General features: G+C 39.4%; 1 protein-coding gene across 1 annotated transcript in view; it reads right to left on the bottom strand.

Moving 5' to 3' along the window:
- Positions 1-946: 946 nt before the first annotated feature.
- LOC106086264 (venom protease) overlaps positions 947-15,698 on the bottom strand; it is a 36,943-nt gene continuing 22,191 nt past the window's right edge. Inside the window, exons 3-6 of the mRNA XM_013250862.2 lie at positions 6,812-6,978; positions 6,220-6,356; positions 1,329-1,908; positions 947-1,263 (exon numbers count right to left, since the gene is read on the bottom strand). Coding sequence (XP_013106316.1) covers positions 991-1,263; positions 1,329-1,908; positions 6,220-6,356; positions 6,812-6,978 — 1,157 coding nt within the window. The 3' untranslated portion in view covers positions 947-990. The remainder of the gene's footprint in view (positions 1,264-1,328; positions 1,909-6,219; positions 6,357-6,811; positions 6,979-15,698) is intronic.

The following is a 15,698-nucleotide window of genomic DNA, read 5'->3' as shown; positions in this document are numbered from 1 at the left end:
AGTTCCACTCTCTTAAAGACCCAAAAACCCTCTTATTTGAGCCTCTCATTGCAATAATCAAAAAATACTTACCATTTGGGTGGTGTTTAGGGGGTGGCGTGGCCCCATAGACACTTTTCCCGAATATTGATATCAAATTCGTGTGTTACTCCCAAAGACCTAGAGGTCGGAATTTTTATCTAATTTGGGTGAAATTTGGCATGAGGTGCTTTGTTATGACTTCCAACAACAGTGCTAAGTATGATTGAAATCGATCCATAACCTGATATAGCTGCCATATAAACTGATCTTGGATCTTTACTTCTGTTTAGCCACTAGAGGGCTCAATTCAATTCATCTGATTTGGCTGAAATTTTGCATGAGGTTTTTTGATATGATTTTCAACAACTGTGGTGAATATGCTTTAAATCATTACATAACCTGATATAGCTGTCATATAAACCGATCAGGGATTTTGACTTCTAATGCCTCTAGAGGGGACAATTCTTATCCGATTTGGCTGCAATTTGTACGACGGCTTCTCCCATGACCTTCAACATATGTGTCCAATATGGTCTGAATCGATTTATAGCCTGATGCGCCTCCCATATAAACCGATCTCTCTATTTTACTTCTTGAGCCCCTAAAGGGCGAAATTCTTACTCAAATTGGCTGAAATTTTACACAATGACTTCTACTATGGTCTCCAATATTCATTTCAATGATGGTTCGAATCGGACCATAACTTGATATAGCTCCAATATCATAGTAATTCTTTTCTCTTATCCTTTGTTTGCCTTAAACAAGATATTGGGAAAACGACACGAGATATGCGATCCGATTCTTATATAACAAATCGGACCGGCTGAATTTAGCACGCTTTTACTTTTAAACAATAACTTAGGACATCTTATCACTCAACACTTATATATACGAAAATCATATATTCAAAACACCGTTTTACATATAAATTTGAATATTTTTATAAGATTTATATAAAAAGTGTATCAACTAAATATCGGAATTTTCAATAATCCAATGTAGATATTTATCGACACGTGTGTACATGCCAGGTCGATTGGGTTCACCGCAACGTACGCCCCATGATACAATGCCCACGGTGACCCAACGCATATTGGGTAGTTGCAGCAATAGAGGACCACCACTATCACCCTGACAGGAATCTTGACCACCTTCGGGTAAGCCAGCACAAAGCATGGTATCAGGTATACGTTCAACTATGGCTTGACGGCATTCCTCCAAGGTCCAAATGGGCAGGGAAGCCTAAGGGGGGAAAAACAAAAAAAAAAATTAATTTTCTAGCCCTATCACCTTTCACACCTACTCACCTCCATTAAAATATCCGAGTGAGGCCCCCCAAAGGTTTGGGTACCCCAACCAGTGACAATTCCCATATTTCCATTCCACTCCATACCTATCGGAGGCATACACACAGGCCATATATAGGTGTTAAATATGGTAGGCCTATTGACTCGTATCAAGCCAATATCATTCTCATATGTCAAGGGATCATAATCGATGTGGGTCACCATATTTCCTATGTGAAAATCACGAGCTCTGGTCTCATTCAGCAGCAAAGTGTTATATTCACCCAGGCGCACAAACATTTCCTCCTTTTTAATTTTATAGATGCAATGAGCAGCGGTTAGAACATGACGATCTGTTACCAAAACTCCACCACACCAAACATACGGCAAACGTGGCCTTAGCAACGCAGCCATCCAAGGCCATTCATCGGGTTCGGCAGGGCGGCCACCGGAGACACGGGGAAATTGTTTGGTGGTTATGCCACAACCTCTTTGTTCTGCATGGTTATTAACAACACGCGGCTGGGATTCATTGACATCGTTTATTATTTGAGGTCCCAAACGGGTTACAACACGTGATGGGCAACACATGCCAATGGTGCTGGTAGAAAGAAAAACATCAAGCAGGCAAAGGTTAAAGAGTTAAGTTTTTCCTGCACCAAATCATATATTAAATGCAAATTAAAACTTGTCTTCATAAAGTTTGTGTTTCCTGTTTAACGCCTGCCACCGGCGAAAGGATCCGTCTGACTCAATCTTAATCCTTAACCTTAGGTTAGGCGTCACATGGCTAAGCAGGGGTTAAAGCCCAGTAGACCCAAAATAACTCTCTTTAGCGGTATTTTTTTCTAATAAGTCACTTCAGACACCTATATAAGGTGAAATAACAAAAGGACCAATTGTTTGAAACTAATCAACATCACGTGAATTTCCTTGTAATCAAAAACATCACAGGATTGCCATCCCTATCTAGAAATCATGTCTAAGGCCTGACAAATCGGAGAAATCATTAGTCCCGCCAAGTAGTCATTACGATACCTTAATGCCCAATAACTCAATAAAGACCCCGGCGCCGATAGCCCCATTCATTTGTATTGAGGATCCGGAGAAGGACAAAATTCTTTCAGACAGCTTGGAGTTTCCAATAGGACGAAGAAGTGTTCGAACTCCGAGCAGGGCCAGTTTACCAACTTCCTCCGTCTACAGGCAAATTTCGTTGTGTGCACTTAACGTACAGAACAATGGATTCGGACCTAGTACGGTAGTAAGTGCATCCCTGAGGGTACTATTTTTAGACCTCAATAGTACCACCGTGGCAGTGCTCTGCACACCCTCGGCAAGCCTGTAGATATTTCGTCTTTTCAAAGCGCTATCCCAGACTATACACCTAAGGTGAAAATCGTCTGAATCATGGTTTTCTCTAGCTCAAGAATTAAGTTAAGGTATTAAGCCATCCCTGATAATGGCTGCTTTAACCCATCCGGACCGGTCTTTTGAAAACGCTCAGCTGTCCAATCCAATTAGACAGTGACTTGCCATGACTAACACGATTAGCGAGACTTAGGTTCTAGCCAACGACAGTAATGCGATAGACCTCTTTTATCCCGTGCAGTGAATATCTACCTCTTTTGACTCAGTGAAATTTTGATTCTCCTAGTCAATCCTACAGCAATCTGTCATGACGGACAATCCAATGGCAGCCGATTCTGTGTACCGGATTAACCCGATGAAACCCTTCATCGGCCAGGGGCTGACACCTGAGTGTACGTGTTCGTCCTTTTTTCGTCATGGGAGAGGAACATCCCGGAGTGCCTTCTCCGCACGCTTGTGGCCAGTGCCGGCATTGAAAAGAACCCCAGACCCTGTTTCTGTTCGGTCTAAGAGGCAAGATCAACGAGATTTTATGAGTCGGAAGAACGTATTGGTTGCAGCGATCCAGGAGACCTGCAGCCCGGACAGTTGTCACTGATATAATGTATGGATACGTAAGGATCGCTTAAGGAGTGGAGGTTGGGGGTTGGCCTTGATGCACCATTCCGTGCAGTATAGACCCACCTTGCCTGCGCCTGGCACTAGTGACCTCTACATGGAATGTATGGGGATAGTTGGTAGTTGTGTCTCAGATAATGGCCGGGTTTACAGACCTGACATTACGGGCCTACTGTCTGGCCATAGGGTATTTTAATGCGCATCACGTTTCATGGGGCATAGCTTTGGCAGAGCGGATGAAAGCTCGACGTTTTGCACAGTGAACTAGGATTACGAAGAGGTGCAATATCTCGCTAGACATTTCCATTGCATGTGCTAGTTTTCGAGAGGAAATTCTGAGACATCATTAACGCAGCAGCCGCTCGCTTTTGTACCAGCTGGTCGAATACTTCAAGTGCGTCCCAGTTTCGTTGCTTGAACACCACTAACCCCAGAATCAGCGAGTTGAATCTGGATATAAACAGGGTAGTCAATGAACATAAGCGGGATTTGTGGCTGGAACACTTGCTACCGGTTTAGGATAGCTGTGGTCTACTGTAAAGTCACTCTTGAACCCCCGAAGAAGGGATGACAGGACCTTAGCCACTTTTGGCGACGTAACTGTGAGTGACCCGAAGAGAAGCGCCAGACAAGGCAAGGAGGAAAGTCCTTCGTATGCGAACCGATATACAGCCATTACAATTTACAGTGGATGAAGTTTCAAATGTCATCCGTTGCGACAAGTCATCCAAGGCGTTGGGCCCCGACGGAATCTCTACACTGATGCTGAAAAATCTGGATCTACCTGGAGTTGAGTACCTTACTACTGTCTTCAAATAGGTTAAAGTCTACCTTTAACCTATCTGCCGCTTAAGGCTCTGAAGGCCATAAAAGCCTTATTTATAACTCGATTTCGCAAAAATTTTAAGCAGTGAGTTGTTTTAAGCCTCCGACCTAAATATAGTTCAGATCCGACTATATTTAGATATAGCTGATATATAAATCGATCTGGCGGTTAGGGGGTTTAGGCCCATAAATGCTGCATTTATAACCTAATTTGGGGGAAATTTTAAACAGTGACCAGTAAACAGACCCAAATATGGTTCAGATCGGACCATATTTAGATATAGCTGCCACATAGACGAATCTCCCGATAAAGGGTCTAAGGCCCATAAAAGCTGCATTTTTTACCCGATTCCGCTGAAATTTTAAATAGTGAGTTGTTCTAAGCTTCCTGATATCGAGATGGCTCAGATCGCACCATATTTAGATTTAGCTGCCTTTTAGACCGATCTGTCGGTTAGGGGTCTAAGGCCCATAAAAGCTGCATTTACTACCCGATTCCGCTGAAATTTTAAATAGTGAGTTGTTCTAAGCCTCCTAACATTAAACATGGTTCAGATCTCACTATATTTAGATATAGCTGCCTTTTAGACCGATCTGCCGATAAGAAGCCCATAAAAGCTGCATTTATAACCCGATTTCGTTAAAATTTTAAGCAGTGAGTTGTTTTAAGCCTCCCGATATCCGACCTAAGTATGGTTCAGATTGGACTATATTTAGATAAAGATGCCGACCGATTTGCCGGTTAGGGGTCTAAGGCCCATAAAAAGCGGATTTATTGCCAGATTTCGCGGAAACTGTTACTTGTATATGTGTTCTCGGGACCTGAATAAAATATGATCGAAACCAGCTCCTATTTAGATGTTACTATGGATATATTGGGTTGCCCAAAAAGTAATTGCGGATTTTTTAAAAGAAAGTAAATGCATTTTTAATCAAATATACTTTTTTTACACTTTTTTTCTAAAACAAACTAAAAGTAACAGCTGATAACTGACAGAAGAAAGAATGCAATTACAGAGTCACAAGCTGTGAAAAAATTTGTCAAAGCCGACTATATGAAAAATCCGCAATTACTTTTTGGGCAACCCAATAATAGTGTAGTTATAATAAAATAGAATGATTATTATATCCTTGGTGGTGGGTATCCAAAGTTCGGGACGGCCGCACCGTTTTTTCTTGCTAAACCCGCCTCCTTAGGATGGGATATACTAATCTAGTCATTGTGTTTGTAACACCTCGAAATATTCGTCTAAGACCCTATAAAGTATATATATTCTTGATGGGTTCCGTCCGTCTGTCAAAATCACGATAGCGGTCGAACGCGTAAAGCTAGCCGCTTGAAAATTTGCCAGATACCTAATATTAATTAAAGTCGTTGGAGATTGAAAATGGGCCATATCGGTTCAGATTTAGATATAGCTTCCATATAAACCGATCTCCCGATTTGACTCCGTGAGCCCTTGGAAGCCGCAATTTTTGTCCGATTTGGCTGAAACTTTACGTGTGGTGTTCTGTTATGACTTCCAACAACTGTGCTAAGTACGGTTTAAATCGGTGTATAACAACTTGACATGGCTCCCATATTAACCGATCTCCAGATTTTATTTCTTAAGCCCTTACAAGCCGTTATTTTTTTCCGATTTGGCTGCAATTTTGCATGCGATTTCCACTTAAATGGCCGTAGTAGCTACAATTTTCAACCGATCTGCACAAAATTTGGTACGGATCGTTTTGTTGCTGATCCTAATATATCTACAAGATTTCATCAATTTCCATACTGTCCTATATTGTACAGATCGGCCTATATGCCTGTTTTGGGATGTATTGTACAGATCGGCCTATATGCCTGTTTTGGGATGTATATGCCTGTTTTGGGATATTGGGATGAGGCAAGTACTTGAAGTGTGCCGAATAAAAACTCAACGAGTCAATCGTTATGATCAAAATTTCATTTCATTTTAAAGAGAGATGACAAAAAACTCTGTCCTACAAATTTCTTTAAGTGTAATGGATTTTATCTTTGCAAAATTTACAAATTTCTTTAAGTGTAATGGATTTTATCTTTGCAAAATTAGTATGCTTTGTCTGACCAACCTACCTGCCTTGAATTATACACAAATGTGATACTAAACGCCAAATATCATCTTTCAGCTCCGGTATACGACAGTAAACAATGTGACGACAGGTGCCTTCTTCCCCTCCTGGGGTACGGCATGATCCATAAGAGCGATTCTCCTAAACGAAAAAAAAAATAATAGAACATTTAGATAGAACAGTAGCCACTTTTATCGGGAATCTCAAATTAGTGTCAACATATTGTATACGATTAAAAATGTTTTATTGCCAAATATAAATATATACACATTTGTCGATTAGGGTGTAACGAAACTAACTTTACTGAACTACTTGAGGCACACCCTTAGCCTATGTTGGGTGATTCACTATAACAATTTTTACCATTGCTGTATTACAGTAGCGATTAACAAAAGCCTTTGGTGGGAATCGAACTCAAGACCCACCCACTGATAATGCGAGCTCACCGCGACGCTTAACGCCTTGCTTAAATGAAATGTAAATTAAAAATTTTTTTGTTATTCAAAAATTCGTTGCACCCTAATACACCATTAAACACCATTCCACGATATTATCTCTCCATCACTTCCACACATTGCTGACTACAATTCAATTACCTGTATTTCTGGCACATTATTAGCTTGGCGTTTTCTCATATGATGACGTATTGGAAAATGTGTTCCATTCATAGCTGTCGATTCACTTTGATATAAAACGCCGTTACTGTCATCGTTTTCATGTCTGCTCCAGTAGAATTCGTCATTATCCGGTAAATCGAGTAGATCTTCATGCGCACAGTAAGAGATACAATTAACAACAGTTATTTAGCATTAATGCAAAGCGGACAGAAATATCATAGTTTGTTGACGCAACAAATAACAACGTTATTCTACTGTTTTTCAGCTATAGAGGAAATATAGATTTAATTATCAATACACTCAAAGAAAAATATTCATTATTATCGTATGTAATATTTCGGTGAAGTTTTCTATAAATACTATCTCGAAATTTTCTGGGAAAATCGAATGTCCGGCAAGCATAGTTTGCGGCACCAAATGCCTATAGAACTATTAGCCATCCTTTCTACTCGAAGCCATGCACCGTATAGAGGATATCATGATAAAGTGTAGGTCACTCAGCGAATTGCTTTGGAACAAGCAGCACGCCTCCTATATCAAGGGAAGATAGTTGGATACCACTCTGCACGAGATTGTGCTCCAATAGAAGACTCATTATAACATCGAATGATTCTACTATTCAATGCACAACCTCGTGCAGGGTGGTATCCACCGATCTTCCCTTGATAAAGGCGTGCTGCTTGTTACAAAGCAATTCGCAGGGTGTCCTACACTTTGTCATGGTATCCACTATACTCTACGATGTCCACATTGGCCATAAACATTGACATCAAAGAAGCTTTTAACAATGCGAGCGAAATACTGAGCCAATCCTTGAACAATTACCGGTGTTAACAAGTAAAAAGGCATTAAGTTCGGGCGGACCAAACTTTGAATACCCACCACCTCGCACATATATATTGGGTTGCCAAAAAGTAATTGCGGATTTTTCATATAGTCGGCGTTGACAAATTTTTTCATAGCTTGTGACTCTGTGATTGCATTCTTTCTTCTGTCAGTTATCAGCTGTTACTTTTAGCTTGCTTTAGAAAAAAAGTGTAAAACAAGTAAAAAGGCGTTAAGTTCGGCCAGGCCGAACTTTGGATACCCACCACCTCGGGTATATATGTAAACCACCTTTCATCAAAATTCGGTAAAAATTTCATACCTTATACTCATATACCTCATACCGATCTGAACTATATACGACACGCATGTCGAAAAGCCGAACATAAGTCACTGTGTCAAATTTCAGTGTAATCGGATTATAAATGCGGGGGGGCCAAGACTTTAAATCGAGATATCGGCCTACATGGCAGCTATATCCAAATCTGGACCGATTTGGGCCAAGTTGCATAAACATGTCGAAGAGCCTAACACTAAGCACTGTCCCAAATTTCGGCGAAATCGGACAATAAATGCCTCTTTTATGGGCCCTAAACCTTAAATCCATAGATCGGTCTATATGGCAGCTATATTCAAATCTGGACCGATCTGGGCAAAATTGAAGAAGGACGTCGAAGGGCCTAACCAATCTCACTCTCTCAAATTTCAGCGACATCGGACAATAAATGCGTCTTTTATGGCCCCAAAACCTAAAACCTAGATATCGGTCTATATGGCAGCTATATCCAAATCTGGACCGATCTGTGCGATATTGCAGAAGTATGTCAAGGGGCTTAACTTAACTCACTGTTCCAAATTTCGGCGACATCGGGCAATAAATGAGCATTTTATGGGTCCTAAACCATGAATCAAGAAATCGGTCTATATGGCAGCTATATCCAAATTTGAACCGATCTGGACCAAATTGAAGAAATATGTCAAAGGGCCTAACACAACTCACTGTCCCAAATTTCAGCAAAATCGGATAATGAATGTGGCTATTATGGGCCTTACACCATAAATCGGTGGATCGATCTATATGGCAGCTATATCCAAATCTGGACTGATCTGAGCCAAATTAACGAAGGATGTCGATGGGCCTTACACAATTCACTGTCCCAAATTTCAGCAAAATCGGATAATGAATGTGGCTATTATGGGCCTTACACCATAAATCGGTGGATCGGTCTATATGGCAGCTATATCCAAATCTGAACCGATCTGGGCCAATTTAACGAAGGATGTCGATGGGCCTTACACAATTCACTGTCCCAAATTTCGTCAAAATCGGATAATAAATGTGGCTTTTATGGGCCTAAGACCCTAAACCGGAGGATCGGTCTATATGGCAGCTATATCCAAATCTGAACCGATCTGGACCAAATTGAAGAAATATGTTAAAGGGCCCAACACAACTCACTGTCCCAAATTTCAGCGAATTCGGACAATAAATGTGGCTTTTATGGGCCTTAGACCCTAAATCGGAGGATCGGTCTATATGGCAGCTATATCCAAATCTGGACCGATCTAACCAAATTGACAAAGGATGTCGAAGGGCCTCACACAACTCACTGTCCCAAATTTCAACAAAATCGGATAATAAATGTAGCTTTTATGGGCCTAAGACCCTAAATCGGCGGATCGGTCTATATGGGGGCTATATCAAGATATAGTCCGATATAGCCCATCTTCGAACTTAACCTGCTTATGAACAAAAAAATAATCTGTGCAAAATTTCAGCTCAATATCTCTATTTTTAAAGACTGTAGCGTGATTTCAACAGACAGACGGACGGACATGGCTAGATCGTCTTAGATTTTCACGCTGATCAAGAATATATATACTTTATAGGGTCGGAAATGGATATTTCGATGTGTTGCAAACGGAATGACAAAATGAATATACCCCCATCCTTCGGTGGTGGGTATAAAAAGTATATTTGATTAAAGTTCATTCTAAGTTTTATTAAAAATGCATTTACTTTCTTTTAAAAAATCCGCAATTACTTTTTGGGCAACCCAATATTAAAAACCTATCGTTATAATACAGTGAAAAATGCTTTATTTATGATCCCATAGCAGCTATATCAAAATATAGTCCGATCTCCATCATTTTCAAGAAGGCTATGTAAAGGTCTAGCATCCCTCATTGTACCACATTCATCGGTTAAAAAATTCACCTACTATGGGCCTAAGAACTTTAATCGGTAGATCGGTATATGTATATGACAGTTGTATCCAGATAATGACCGATCTTAACCATGTGGAACACAAATTTTGTGGAGCTTAACACAGCTCACTGTGTCGAAATTTCAGCGAAATTGAGTAACAAACGTGCTTTTATTGTCCCCAGAAGACCAGAAGACCCAAAAGACTGACAGAGACAGTTTTCGGCCGCTTGACCATAACTCGGTCATGCAGGAGCAAAACGGAGTAAGTTGGGAACGACCAAGTAGACGACTAGGTTCTAAGTGCCAGAGGGCCGCTATCTGTAAACATTGCGAATACGAAGCCCTTCAATGCGATGCAATCCAATTTAAGAGCTTGGGAAAAGAACGCGCATCTTGCAATGTGGCACAGTGAGACGGTCGGCAGAACGACGAAAGTCGTATGTGAGATCAGGATCGTAAGAAAACGAGGCTAAGAAGATCAGTAAGGCTTTCGGTAAAAGATACTAAAGTAGACCTTAAATAGGGGTGTGGCAAATTTGAAGCTCGCCATTCGACAAAAGGAGGAATAGCATATCTTAATGCTAATGCTACGCACATCAATCCTCTTAATAAGATGCATGGTGTGTCATACATATAAAAAGAAGGACTCCCTTGATAGGTATCTGAACATAGATGTGGGCCAGGCTACCCCAAAAGGCCCTTTTTCTTATTTACCAAAGGCACACCAATAGTCCAAAAGGCTGCAGTCGCATGTTGATGAATTCAACTCCGAGGGAGTTATTAAGAAGGGAGAAGACGGTTGCTACCTTGATTGTTGAAAGAACACATGGTGTGTCCTCCCTATATGGTGTTTCCTACCCCTGGGCACAGGGTTTTCCTGTAAGATGTGTAATTTTGGTATTCGAAGAAAAATTTCATTTATTGAAATAAATGATAGGAAATTTATAACATAATAAAGAGAAAGGTATGCCATTAATGGACCATACCGGGTGATTTAAAATAAGACCTCTTATTTGAGAACCCTATAGTTGCTGGCCAGTCCACCCCAAAAGCCCTTTTTTATACCCTACACCACCACTGTGGTACAGGGTATTATAACTTGGTGCATTTATTTGTAACACCCAGATGGAAGAGAGATACACTAATCGATAAGTATACCGATCGTCTTAGAATCACTTTCTGATTTCATTTAGCTATGTCCTTGTCTGTGCGTCTATCTGTTTGTCCGACTGTCTATGCGTCTGTCCATGTTAATTTGGCGCAGAGACGAAGTCGATATACCCCCCTTCTATATGTTCGTCCGATTTGGACTAATATTGCAATACCGACATTTGTTAACGGATCCGGGAACGGGAATTTTAACAGAAAGGATTCTCTCTTGACTCTCAACATAACTGGCGAATTTCATAGAAATCGGTTCTGACGACTACTATTGCCCAAAAAGTAATTGCGGATTTTTCATATAGTCGGCGTTGACAAATTTTTTCACAGCTTGTGACTCTGTAATTGCATTCTTTCTTCTGTCAGTTATCAGCTGTTACTTTTAGCTTGCTTTAGAAAAAAAGTGTAAAAAAAGTATATTTGATTAAAGTTCATTCTAAGTTTTATTAAAAATGCATTTACTTTCCTTTAAAAAATCCGCAATTACTTTTTGGGCAACCCAATACAATATCTATAGAGTTTGGTAGAAATCGATTTAGATTTAGATGAAGCTCTCATATATATGTTCATTCGATTTTGAGAAATATTGCTAAAAAATGATTATTTGTTAACCGATTCTCTCGAAATTTGGCAGGAAGGATTTTCTTATGACTCTTAATATTACTGATGAATTTCATAGAAATCGGTTCAGATTTAGATATCGCTGCCATATTTGTATTTCGCCCGATTTTCACTTCTAAAGCCACTGCAAGCGCATTTATTGACCAATCTTGCCAAAAATTTGCAAAACGCTTTCCTCTACGATTACCACATTATCTAAGAAGTTTGGTCGAAATCGGTTTAGATTTACATATTATATAAAAATATGCAATAATGTTGTCATTTGTCAACCGTCGTTTTTACAATTGCAACATATTTTCTCGAAACTTGATACGGATTGTTTAATAGCCCATCTGAAAATATCCGGCGAGGTCCATCAAAACTGGTTCACAATAAGATATAGCTCCCACTTTGTACTTTTTGGGGTAGGTGTAGGGAGGCCACCGTAGCTCAGAGGTTAGCATGTCCGCCTATGACGCTGAACGCCTGGGTTCGAATCCTGGCGAGACCATCAGAAAAAAAAATTCAACGGTGGTTTTCCCCTCCTAATACTGGCAACATTTGTGAGGTACTATGCCATGTAAAACTTCTCTCCAAAGAGGTGTCGCACTGCGGCACCCCATTCGGACTAGGCTATAAAAAGGAGGCCTCTTACCATTGAGCTTAAACTTGAATCGGACTGCACTCGTTGATAGGTGAGAAGTTTGTCCCTGTTCCTTAGTGGAATGTTCATGGGCAATATTTGCATATTTTTGTAGGGTTCTATACAGTCGGCACCGCCGACTTTTGCCTTTCTTTACTGGTCTTATTTTTGTTTTGATTTTGCAATAAATCTTATTGTCAAAGGTTTGATATCACAGCTGTGATATTTTTCAAAAATCTTAGAAAGATGTTCTATTTGATCCGGTATTCTGCACATAAGCAACAAAACAGTGTTATAATGATGCAAGTTTAAAACACATGTGAAGAAGACTATTTGTAAAACAACGTTTATTTCTCAACCTACTTTGACATTTGCATTGACGGCATTTTATCAAGCAAGGTAGTTTCTTTGAGGGTAGATCTTTGTTGTTGTGCTATTGACACTACCTCTTAATTGTACCATGAGATTATCTATGGTTTGCTTCACTTGCCTAGGTGACGTATACTTCATAAGCGAAGAATATCAGGCCTGTTGCGTATACGACTCGGTGGACAACTTTGTAAATGTTAAACGGCTATTTCAAGCCTTGTCCTAATAGAGTTTGAATTATGTAAATATATTGGGTTGCCCAAAAAGTAATTGCGGATTTTTTAAAAGAAAGTAAATGCATTTTAAATAAAATTTAGAATGAACTTTAATCAAATATACTTTTTTAAACTTTTTTTCTAAAGCAAGCTAAAAGTAACTGCTGATAACTGACAGAAGAAAGAATGCAATTACAGAGTCACAAGCTGTGAAAAAATTTGTCAACGCCGACTATATGAAAAATCCGCAATTGCTTTTTGGGCAACCCAATATTAATGCAACCCCCAATGTCTATTTATTCCCATTTAATGCTTCAAGCCATCATTGACTGAATTACCCATACATTTTTTTATAAGATAGGCATATTCATTTCCAACCTTACAAGGTTGCCCAAAAAGTAATTGCGGATTTTTTAAAAGAAAGTAAATGCATTTTAAATAAAGTTTAGAAAGAACTTTAATCAAATATACTTTTTTTACACTTTTTTCTAAAGCAAGCTAAAAGTAACAGCTGATAACTGACAGAAGAAAGAATGCAATTACAGAGTCACAAGCTGTGAAAAAATTTGTCAACGCCGACTATATGAAAAATCGGCAATAATTTTTTGGGCAACCCAATACATAAATTTGTGAACGTAATAAAATTCTAAGTTGATCTAACGATATCCTCGTGCCCGTCTGTTTGTATATTCTACAGTTGTAATCACGTTACAGACTTAAAAGATTAAGTTAGTGAGCTGACATTTGACACAGTTCCGTATTTCATCCATACACACCTTAAGTTCTTGAATAGGCCAAATCGGACTTTATTTGGCCTTTAGCTGTCATACAGACCGACCTGCCGATTTAGGGTCATAGGCCCGTAAAAACCGCTGGACCCATCATTTCGCTTAAATTTGGAACAATGAGTTGTGCTATGGCCATTGGCGTAGCTAGATATTTTCCTTGGGGGAAAAGGGGACAACTACCCAAAAAAACAAAAAAATTAAAACATTTTCTTTTGCTTTCTTATAAAAATGCTTTCCAATGTCCATACCATATACCATCAAAGGCCCATTTTAATAGAAATTTTGCAAATTTTCTAACGAACATTCCATTAAGGAACAGGGGCAAACTATTCACATATCGATTAGTGATGTCAGATTCAAGTTTAAGCTTAGCCATAAGGGACCTACTTTTTATAGCCGAGTCCATTCAGGGCAGAAGTTTTTAATGTATGCATTCAGCTTCACAGACGGAGGCCTGCATTTCAATTACTGGAATTAAAATGAAGCATTGGTTTCCTTCGAAATCGCGATCTCTTAATGGCTCTATTATGGATTTCAACTCAACTATAGTTGTGTCGCCAGGAGATAAACCAATGAAATAAAAACAAGTAAAAAGGTATTAAGTTCGACCGGGCCGAACTTTGGATACCCACCACCTCGGGTATATACGTAAACCCCCTTTTGTCACAATCCGGTGAAAATTGGATATCTTAAGCACCCAAATTCGGCACGGACATTCAATTGTCACTGTTCAATTTTGTAGAACAAAATATTGATCTTTTTGGTAGCTACATCCTAATATAGACCGATCTGAACCAAATAGGACATGAATCACTGCGTAAAATTTCAACGAAATCGAATAATAAATGCGCTTTTTATAGGGCAAAGATTTTAAATCGAGATAGTGTTTTATATGGCATCTATAAAGAAATCTGGACCAAATTAATCATCCTATTTTATTATAGTTCAACTACTTTATACGTAGTTATATCTTAATAGGGCTGGTCTCGATCATATTTTTTCAGGTCCCGAGAACTCATGTACAAGTAACATTTTCAGACAATAAATATGCTTTTTAAGGGATTAAGACCATAAATTGGAAGGTCGGTCTATATGACAGTCTATAGTCTGATCTTATCTAGATGTGGGTCGGATGTCGCGAGGCTTAAACAAAGCCTCGAGTTTCGATGAAATCGGGTAATAAATAAAACTTTAATGAGCTTCAGACCATTAATCGGCATATCGGGAGCTATATATAAATACATTCCGATATTTACTATATTTGGGTCGGATGCAGATCGGTCTATATGGCAGCTATATCTAAACATAGTCCGGTCTGAATCATATTTGGGGCGGATGTCGGGAGACTCAAAAAAGTCACTGTTTCAAATTTCAGCGAAATGGGGTAATAAATAAAGTTTTTATGGGCCTAAGACCCCTTATCGGAAGACAGGTCTATATGGCAGCTATATCCAAATATAGTCCGATCAGAACCATATTGAGGACGAATGTTGGGACTACTCTACTCTTAAAAACTACTCACTCTTTAAAATTTCAGCGAAATCGGGTAATAAATAAAGCTTTTATGGACTTCAAACCCCTTATCGGCAGATTGGTCTATATGGCAGCTACACCTAAATATAGTCCGATCAGAACCATATTCTGATCGGGAGGCTCAAAAAAAGTTACTGTATCAAATTTCTGCGAAATAGGGTGATAAATAAAGTTTTTATGGGCTTCAGACCCCTTATCGGCAAATCGGTCTATATGGCAGCTATACCTAAATATACTCACAGCTTAAAATTTCAGCGAAATCGGTAGAAAATACAGTTTTTAAGGGCTTCAGACCCTTTACCGGGAGATCGCTCTACATGGCAGCTATATCTAAATAAAGTCCGATCAGAACCGTATTAAGACCCTTTGTGGGGAGGCCTAAAACGACTTACTGTTTCAAATGTCAGCGAAATCGGATGAAAAATAAAGCTTTTATGGACTTCTGACGCTTTAGCGGGAGATCGGTCTATGCGGCAGCTTTATCCAAATATAGTCCGATCTGATCCATATTTAGATCACATAT

Source organism: Stomoxys calcitrans, chromosome 1 (genome assembly GCF_963082655.1).
Source record: "Stomoxys calcitrans chromosome 1, idStoCalc2.1, whole genome shotgun sequence".
Classification (NCBI taxonomy): Eukaryota; Metazoa; Arthropoda; class Insecta; order Diptera; family Muscidae; genus Stomoxys; species Stomoxys calcitrans.
The sequence above is the reverse complement of the archived record's forward strand: the minus strand, read 5'-3'. Positions and strand labels throughout refer to the sequence as shown.